Here is a 9,347-nt window from a genome sequence, read left to right on the forward strand (position 1 = left end):
AAAATACAGTTGGTATCTTCTGATTAACAGCTGCGTTAAAAAAATGCAAATTCTCAATATTGTCAAAATAGTATTTTGTCTGTCAACAGCTCCTGATTTCATTACTGGAATGGTGTAATTCTGTAACTGGGAGTTTATTATCCATGATGGTGAAGGAGGTGACAAATGTCACAAAGGGCTGCATGAATCACACACCAAAAATCAGAATAAGATTGCAAAAGAAACATTATACAATGACTCACTGCTTAAGGACTATGTTAATTAAATATTAGTCAGGGCCTGAAGTGTCACATTGAGAGCTTACTTCAATTTGTGGCCCCAGTTACAGCTACAGACAGCTGGAAATGAGCCCAGTGAGACCCAAAACACACTGCTGAAGTACTTGGGCACAGCTCTTCGAGTTGTGTATGCTATTGCATGAAGGGAGAGAAAATGAGGAAGAAAAATAAGGGTGGAGAAAATCAGTGGAGCCATAAGCATTTGTACCACAGAGAGATGCTGCTTTAAGATGAATAGTGAGAGGCAGGTAGGTGTGGAGAAAGAGAGGAGGCCACTGTTATTAGGGAAGGTGCCAAGAGAAATGGTGGGCTCAGGATGAAGGAAGCTGACCCCTGCCCTGCACTGCAATAGTCAACTCTTACCTCTACCCTAGTGCTTCCAATGCAGTGCCAGCCACTCAGACTGGACATCCCCCAGTGAGGGTGGGATTCACTTTCAGCCTAAAGAAGAGTTCTAAACTAAGTCAGCTGTTGGAGTTGCAACTGGGAAGCTGATCCTGAAGGTTTTCTCTGAAGTAGGGTGTTGTACTGATACAGCAGTGGCTGCTAGGTGGGTGTTCAGGAAGTCCCACCTGGGTTCCTTATTTCACCAGGGAAAGGTTTAATTTCGGTGTCTCAATTCTCATTCTGTAAAATGAGATTATCTCCCCTCCACCCTAAAAGATTTTGTGACAGTAAATACATGCCTGGATATTCTGGTTATAAAAAACCACATGGAAAGTTGCAAAAGGAAATTAATATCTTTTTGTTTTCAGAGTAGGCTTTAAAGTTCTAAAGCAATAAAGAATATTGGTCATTCACTGAATGAGGGAAAAGTTGATGATAAAAGACAGCCTGCAGATAAAAGTATTTCATAATGCATCTGATAATTAAAAACCATGTAATAATGCAGCTGGACAAGAAGTCGGACATAGAATTGTGCAGCGCTAATTTTGCAATTTTAATAACATTAATTTACTTCTGACTGGGTAGCACACATCAGAGATATCTCAGACCACCAAATGATAGAGCATTCACTCCTTAATTGCTCTAAAATATGCAGCAGACCTTTGCATGTAGTAAGATGCACTTTTGTGAAAGTATCTTTTTTCTAAGATGCTATTAAATACTTCAGAGATTAGAATCTCAGAAAGCGCCTAAGGAACTGAAATTACTAGTTGCTTCATTGTAGTTTTGTGCACCAGCTTGCTCACAAGTACAATGGTAGGGTTGATGAATCCATATAAGCTTTTCTGATACTCAGTCATACATCTACAAATAGACACACACAAACACACCCCCTACCTCTCTCATTATAACTTTCCCTTTGTCTGAGTCTCTCTCACTGAGGTTATTTTAGAGTTTCAAAAGAACCTCAGTTTTGTTTTCCTGCACTGTATTTTTCTTCAAAAATATTATCCGGTGTTTGCCATTTCCTCCTGGTTTGGTGGCCTTTGCAAATCTGACAAGAGGGCACACTCCCAGATTGTTGGTAAAGATGCTAAATGGGACAGGTCCCAGGACAGACCCATGCAGTATCCCATGTGTTAATAGCCTCCAAGGTAGAGTGTGACCCATTAAATGTGGCCCTTTAAAGCCAATCATGCCACCAGTTTTTCTGATTTTGTTTTACCCTCCTGCAGCTCACAGTGTCCTAACTTGAATCCTGCTTTTTTTATCAGTTTTTCTGTCCACATCTCTATGTAACATCAAAACATCAAAAGGCTGGTGGTAACAAACAATGATAAGGTATATATAGGAATTTGTCTTCTCCTGGGAGACAAAGGAAGCTGCATCCTAATAAACATCCTTACAATAACACTAAGCAGTCTTATTAATGCAATGATTGTGAAAATGCCACAAGACAGACAAAAATCCAGGTTCACATGGTGCAGGAACACAAGAAGACAACAGCCATTAGTAAAGACATTGAAAAAAAGAAGATGCCTTAGGAAAAAGACACTGAATGCTAATTTTCTGCTGCTTGTCATTATTTCAGGGAAAGTGGACTCTTTCCAAAGTCAGGCACTTTGTGCATTGCTGTGCAACAATGAAAGAGCCATTTGGGGTCAGCAATAACTGTAAAATGAATGGACAGCAAAGGAGTGCCTCATTACTCAGCTTGACTGAAGACAGAAGAATATTTGATGATCACTTTTATATTCTGTCTCCGAAGCTGACTGCAATTAAGCCAAGCCAAAATGTTGATGCCTAATGGGATGCCACTGAGATTCAAATGTTATGTAGAATCCCATGGTATGTGAAGAGCCAGTAATATATTTCTGTGGTCTAATTAAAAACAATGTCTTTGTTTTTACATTACAGAAATGTAATGAACACTGTGTTAGTGCAAAACATTGTCCTAACAAGAGAAGATGGAACACTTGTGAGAGCTGAAAAAAAGCTCAGCTTGGCCAAAGGATCAAAAGGTCAAACATATTTCACCATTGTTTTTAGTTTCCTGCAGGAATTATAAACAGAAGGATCTTTATGAAACTTAAGCAAGAAAAATAGCTACAGCAGCACCTGAAACTACAGTGGGCAGAGGAATTCCAATGGCATTCATTGTAGCCTGAAAGAAGAAATTGCTCACTTCACTGGGTGAAATGTATTAACCTCTAAATGGCAGTGAGTCAATAAAAATGATTTAAGACTTCTTTCTGGCCTGAAATTCCATGAATCTATGAATACCAGATGACACCCATGCAAAGCCAACTGCTTATCATTCACACCATGATCTGCTTTGTTTCCTCAAGTATTAAAAGGACAATGTTCTTCTTCTCTATCTGCCTACTTCCACATCTTAAAAGAGTATGTAATCATATACCAGAGACTCTGACTTGTTGCTGCCCTCCATGCGACCTGCTTGGAAGCTGTGAACTTGGGATACATGCACAGAATCGCAGCTGTGCTGCTACCAGCACGTGATAAAACTGAGAATATGACTAGTTCCCGGTTCTTTTATTTTTACCAAATTCTTCATTCCAAACTATGGATTTCCCATAAATCCCATAGCTCTCACAACACTGCCAGGACATAAACAGCAACAGTGACTAACAGTGACTTCAGATTGTGACCCCTGGTCTAGTCCCACCACAAGACACAGAAGAAGACAAGGGCATCTTTGAGTAAAACAATTCTTTAGCCATAAAGTTTTGAACAGATCTTCCATGAGCCAGGGAAGAAAATATAAGTGCCTCTTAGGGAGAATGAATGGTTTTCCAGAAGTCGGATGGATGGGAAGGATGAGAGGCAGAGAGGGGGTTGTTTGGGAATCCTCTCTTGGTGCTCAAGCTTTGGTTTTATGGAAAGCACTCCACGTCTGCCCCTGGCTGTAGCAATCAGCCGCTTCCCTGGAAGATCAGAGGAGATTTTATCGCCCTGTGCCACAGCTCGATCAGAGGAGTCATTCTGCAACTTGTGAAATGCCAAGAGTTTTCTGTTTTCACCTCTGCTTCTTTTCCCTCACTTTTTCCGGTGCAATCTGAGAGTCACTTTCCTGTGCAACTGTGCACCCTCATACCTCAAGGGTGTTGGGGCAGAGTTTTGTACCCCTCTAACCAACATGCTGTCATCCTCCCAGCTTTGCACTCTGTACTCTGGACCACAGCCATGGCTTTCTCTTCCTCTTCACCCTTTGCTTTGTAGCTTTTGATGTATAACATTATGTTAGGGAACATGAATTGCCTAGTAGCTGCCAATAGGAGATAGCAGTGATTTAGGTAGCCAACCAGCATTATCCAGTGATACATTTGCAAAAAGCTGAGGAGACCATTGGCATAGGCAATGTGTGTGTAATCAAACCATGCTCTGAGTAGTATGATTAGCACAAGAAATAGAGATGATTAATAAAGAGGTGGAGTGCATCAGGGTGAAACCACCTAGTTACTGTAGAAAGAATATCTGGGAGAGAAAACCAGACAGAGCACCAGAGGCGACTCATAGGGAGTGCCCACCACTACCACCAGCACCAGAACTACCACTTCACCTCCCAGCTAGCTGCCATGGAAGATTCCCTTTTCTGTATCCCTTTCCCTTTTTTCTTTCTCATATTCCATTTCTCCTTTCTTTTTTTCCTTTCCCATTTCCTTTTCCCTTTCTTAAATTTGTGGATCTTTTAATCTTTCCTTGAAAATGTCCATTCCTACCAGAGCTGATGTCCCTCAGCTTTTTTATATCATCACTCATATACAGACACACTCTCTGTAAAACACCTATGTGGATGTTGTTGGATAAAACAGCTGGGTAATGAGTCACTTCAGTGATTTATTGCTGCTGCCTGGGGTGCATAGGGTTTCCACTTAGAAGTTTTGTAATGATTTCCTATGAATTAATACAAATTAATACCTAACAAGCCTAAAAGATCTTGATTCTTCATGTCTGTTCTTTCTGCATATAAAAGCTCTTGTCCACAAAGTTCTGTATCTTTGTCTCTCAGCCAAACACTTCTTTGAAAGAACTGCGCTCTCTGCCTCTCTCACTTTCCTCTAACAGCCAGGAAGAATTCCTGCTGGATAGTTGTTGTCTCAGGAGTACTACAGGTCGTTTCTGAAAACTGTTTTGTTACTCATTTGTGGGAGGCAGCAGGCACCAATAGACAAGGCAGTATAGAGAGACTCAAGTCTGCAGGGTCTGTTCCTGTGCATGACTCTCTCTTCCGTGTTTTTTGGCAAGCTATGCCACCTTTGGGCCTTAATTTCATTATCTGTGGTAAACAGAACATTGATACAAGGTTCTTACCGTTATCTGCAAAGTACCTTGACTCTAAAGATGAGAAGGGACTTAGATATGTATGGATGTTTTTGCTAGGTTGAACTTGTTGGCATTTTAATCTTTATGAACAAATAGGTCCTAAAAGTAGACCATTGTGAGGTCAGCTTATTTCATTTCACCAAATCTAGGAACTTGGTGACAAAGGAAAAAGGAAGCTCCTGGAAAATGCAAGGAGAGGTGCCTGGTCAGGTTCTTCTTCTGTTCTTTTATACAATCTGTTCAAATGAAAAATCCCTCATTCACAGATAATTAATAGAAGTGTGACTTATTTCACCTGATTTATCCATACAGAAAGTAGGAATCTAATTCAGACATCTAATTTTCCGCTAGAGTTGAGAGGGAGACACTCCTGGATGAGCAATCCCTCCAGCTGTGAGGATACTACCCTGCACAATGGCATCTTAATCTGGCATCTGCTTTTCTACTAAACCTACTGTAACTGCAATGCCCTGGCATTATCTGTACAGTTTTGTAGTTGTATTTCTTTGGTTGCCCATAATCTTTTTGTGAAAAAAGTCTGATGAAATCTCCCTTCTTGTTTTTTTTTTTTTTCAAAGACATGTCTTATTCAGTGACTCCAGAAATTCTTTTTACTATTCATTAAATTAATGATTTGACATTTTTTCCACATATGTGGATTTTTTTTCCCATTTCAAGTACTTTGAATCGGAATATAATCTATTTATTGTTTGTGTGATAGCCTGAAATTCTTCTATATTTATCACGTCCCATAACACAATGTCATAAGCAATTTTTGTCAGCATATTTTCATTTAATCCTAAAAGAGTGAAAATAGTTAAGACATCAGTCACTGGACTACTCCTTAAGGAACTCCACTCCTGACTTTCCTCTGCACAGTGCATTCCCCTTCAAAGGCACCTATTGCTGTCTCTCCTCTGTCTAATTCCTATTCACCCGAAATTTCTTCCACTAATTTGCATACTTTCCAATTTCCCATATGGCTGGTAGGCCAGACAGATGACATCAATGCCATTTCTTTTGTCTAGAAAATAAGTTAGCAAAGAAGGATGTCAGGCTATTCAAATGCGATTCACATTCAGTAAACTCAAACTGCAATTTATCTCATTCTCAATTTTTTCATTGTCTTTGGTTTCTTTTTCCATGGAAATATGTGTTGGGGCCCTGAGGGCACTCATAGTACTTAACTGCCTGATCAGCCTTGCCTGAGGCCTCTACCCACCCCTGCCAGCTCCTCCGCAACTGCCAGCCCTGCTTGTTCCCTGACAGTATTTTCTTAAACTTCTCATACCTTTGGGATCAGAATAATGGGCCTGTAGTTAGACAAAGAAGCATCCCTAAAAAACATCACTGGGTTTTCATGCTTTCCCTGACTTGAGGTCTGTGCGGACCCACTGCTATTAGACGAACAGTTTTGTGTATACTCAGATTTCTTTACAGAGAAATCTGTAAAGATCACACTCTGTCCCTGACCTGAACTCACCAATTTCACTGACATTTTTGTGTGTGCCTCAGTTCTGGTAATTTTTACTTCTACATTCTTAATCACAGAGCTAATCTGCCTTTGCCCATATGTTGAGCATGATCATCTTTACTAACAAGTGATAAGCTGTTAATAAACAACAACAATTAATGCTTCATCAGAAAACTTCCTGTAGACCCTCCCTCAGTCAGGTTGTTAGGTATATGCCAAACTTAGAGGCCTTTAAGAAAATTTGAATGTTTAAAAACTTCACTCTACTGGAAACCTGCACCCAGTTGCCAAAGTTGCTGTCACAAGATTAGTGACATTCTGCACTTCAGCTCACATAATTTAGTCTTCAGGCATCTCAAGGAGCTGACACAGGTGTCAAGAGACAATTTCCAAGGCTAAATATTGGAGCCTGCATTTTAATACAGTACATTATTACCAGCAAATATTCTCATCTAGCAGCCATGCACCATATGGTTATCTAGTTTCAAGCAGATTGGTAACTGCAGACTGCCTTAATTCAAATAAATCATGGCATTCTCTTAATATATTGGAGACTGCATCTGTTATCCTGCACCTGTCACTCCTGCAGCAATAGAATGATTTATGGTTCTCAACTTCAGGGTGTTATGAAGTGGCAGATGGATACATGCACGTGCCACCATCAGTTTGGGGACAGATGGAAGTGTAGCAGTGTCATAAACTTCAGACATTTCCTGATAATATCAAAGCTCTCTTTTTCTTTTGGGAAACACACCTAGTTACTCACCAACATTTCCATGATTGTGTCATTTACAGTAACCACAGTAACCACACTGGTTACTCACCAACATTTCCATGATTGTGTCATTTACAGTAACCACAGTAACCACACTGGTTACTCACCAACATTTCCATGATTGTTTGATAACTAGTACTGTGCTTAACATCTGGTTTAACTCGTCATATGTGGCATGAAGTTTTCTTAAAAAAATTGTCCCCACTGGAGAAATGAAGATCAGTACATAGCTTGGAAGTACAAGCAAGAAAAAAACTCTCTAATTATTCGTTGTTTGCAACTCAATTTAAAAGTGATTTTGGTGGAATTGAATGTGTTTGTGTGTGTGTGCATATATGTACACCTTAGAGAAAACAGACCTCCTACTTATTCAAAAACCAGCAATGAAAAATATTCATAACTTGGCAACTAAAAACAACAGCAATCTTATTTTTAAGTTGCTCTTTCTTAAAGATAGGATTAATTCCACCTAGCCTTAAAAATGTAATAAAAACTTGTGTGTGTCTTATGGCCCTATGGACAATGAAAGGCAGCTCCACTCAGGTTAAAAATTCATGTCAAAGAGAACTACCTTTTAAGTAAATGCAGAATATTTTTAAAAAATTTGTATGCCAAAATTGCATAGCTTAAAAGAAGATCGACCCTTACCAATATTTTCTAAACATTAAGGTTAGGACATAGCATGACTTGATCAGTTTAAATTACTAATTCATTTGTTTGCCCTATTTTTTTTTCCACAAGGTCCTTGCCATAGCTTTCATCTATTATTTGATTGAATAATCATATATTACTAAGAACCTCTTGTTGATGTCTGCTCTTTTCAAGGTATTTAAATATAGCTGTTAATATTTTCAATTACAGACTGTTTGAACATCATGAAAATAATTCATGTAGCTTGAAGTATTTCCAGACATCTTGAAGACATTTACTTTGAAGAGTCTTGGTTTTTTTTAACTTTATGATTTCAGCTTTCATAATTATCCCATTGTATGCTTGGAGAGCAGCAGAACATGGTTTTCTTCATTATCACATAAGCATAATACCTTAGACAACAAGATGAGACAGATCAGAAATACATTCCATATAGTCTTCCTTCTCTTTCATGACCAAATTGGAGCAACTGAATTTCACAGAATCACTAGCCTGGAAGAGACCTTCAAGATCATCGAGTCCAACCCATGCCCTCACACCTCAACTAAACCATGGCAGTTTTTTCTTAAACACATCCAGGGATGGTGACTCTACCACCTCCCTGGGCAGACCATTCTCATATTTTATCACTCTTTCATAAAAAACTTTTTCCTAACATCCAACCTATATTTCCCTTGACGCAGCTTAAGATGCACTTAAGATTAACTTCTAATGCCACATAATGTTACACATTAGTACAGGGAGTTTATTTTTGATTGCACTTTTCACTCATAACAAGAATCTGTAAATCACACCTGAGCTGGTCTGAAAGTTTCTGTAACAAATGGTTATATGAGAGTCTTGCATTCACGGTACTTTTTTGATGGTTGCTTACCTGGTTCCATGCCAACCTGCTTGCTTTCTCAGTAGCTACCAAAGGACCTAGAAAAATTTCAGATTCCCCAGCTTTTGAGCTCTGTAACTACTGAAGATTAAACCCGACAGCTAAATTTACTGATTCTTCAGAAAATTATTGGCTGATTAATGAAAGAGCACTTGATTAGTTACCTCTACATTCCAGTTCTTAAGAGTTTCATACTGTCCCAAACAAAAAACCCTGTTAGAGCTTCAACTGCAAAACTCCCAGACTCTTCTACAGGCCACCAGGCAGGATATTGTGGAAGAGAAGACCTGTAGATCCCTGGAGTATATCTTCAGTTAAATATTAAGGAATTCTGACTCCATGAAAAATTCTGCAGTATTAATTACTCATCCCTGTTCTCAAAACTATTTTTTAAGATGCAGAATTTGCTTTTTCAACAAGCTATGAACTAGACACCATGCACTAACAGATGTTACTGTACATCTCAGTGGACATCTCACAGCTCACTAGAGTTTTCATATTTGTTTGATGCCATGCTGCAAGATTTTCAAAGTTTTTACATATGCAAATTTGCAG

The 9,347-nt window shown here is 39.1% G+C and overlaps 1 protein-coding gene across 1 annotated transcript in view; it reads right to left on the reverse strand.

Moving 5' to 3' along the window:
- SLC36A4 (solute carrier family 36 member 4) overlaps nt 1–8,830 on the reverse strand; it is a 132,013-nt gene extending 123,183 nt beyond the window's left edge. The window contains exon 1 of the mRNA XM_053971374.1: nt 8,784–8,830. Coding sequence (XP_053827349.1) covers nt 8,784–8,793 — 10 coding nt within the window. The 5' untranslated portion in view covers nt 8,794–8,830. The remainder of the gene's footprint in view (nt 1–8,783) is intronic.
- Between the last annotated feature and the right edge of the window lie 517 nt (nt 8,831–9,347).

The sequence above is a fragment of the Vidua macroura genome, chromosome 2 (assembly GCF_024509145.1).
Source record: "Vidua macroura isolate BioBank_ID:100142 chromosome 2, ASM2450914v1, whole genome shotgun sequence".
In the NCBI taxonomy this organism is placed as follows: Eukaryota; Metazoa; Chordata; class Aves; order Passeriformes; family Viduidae; genus Vidua; species Vidua macroura.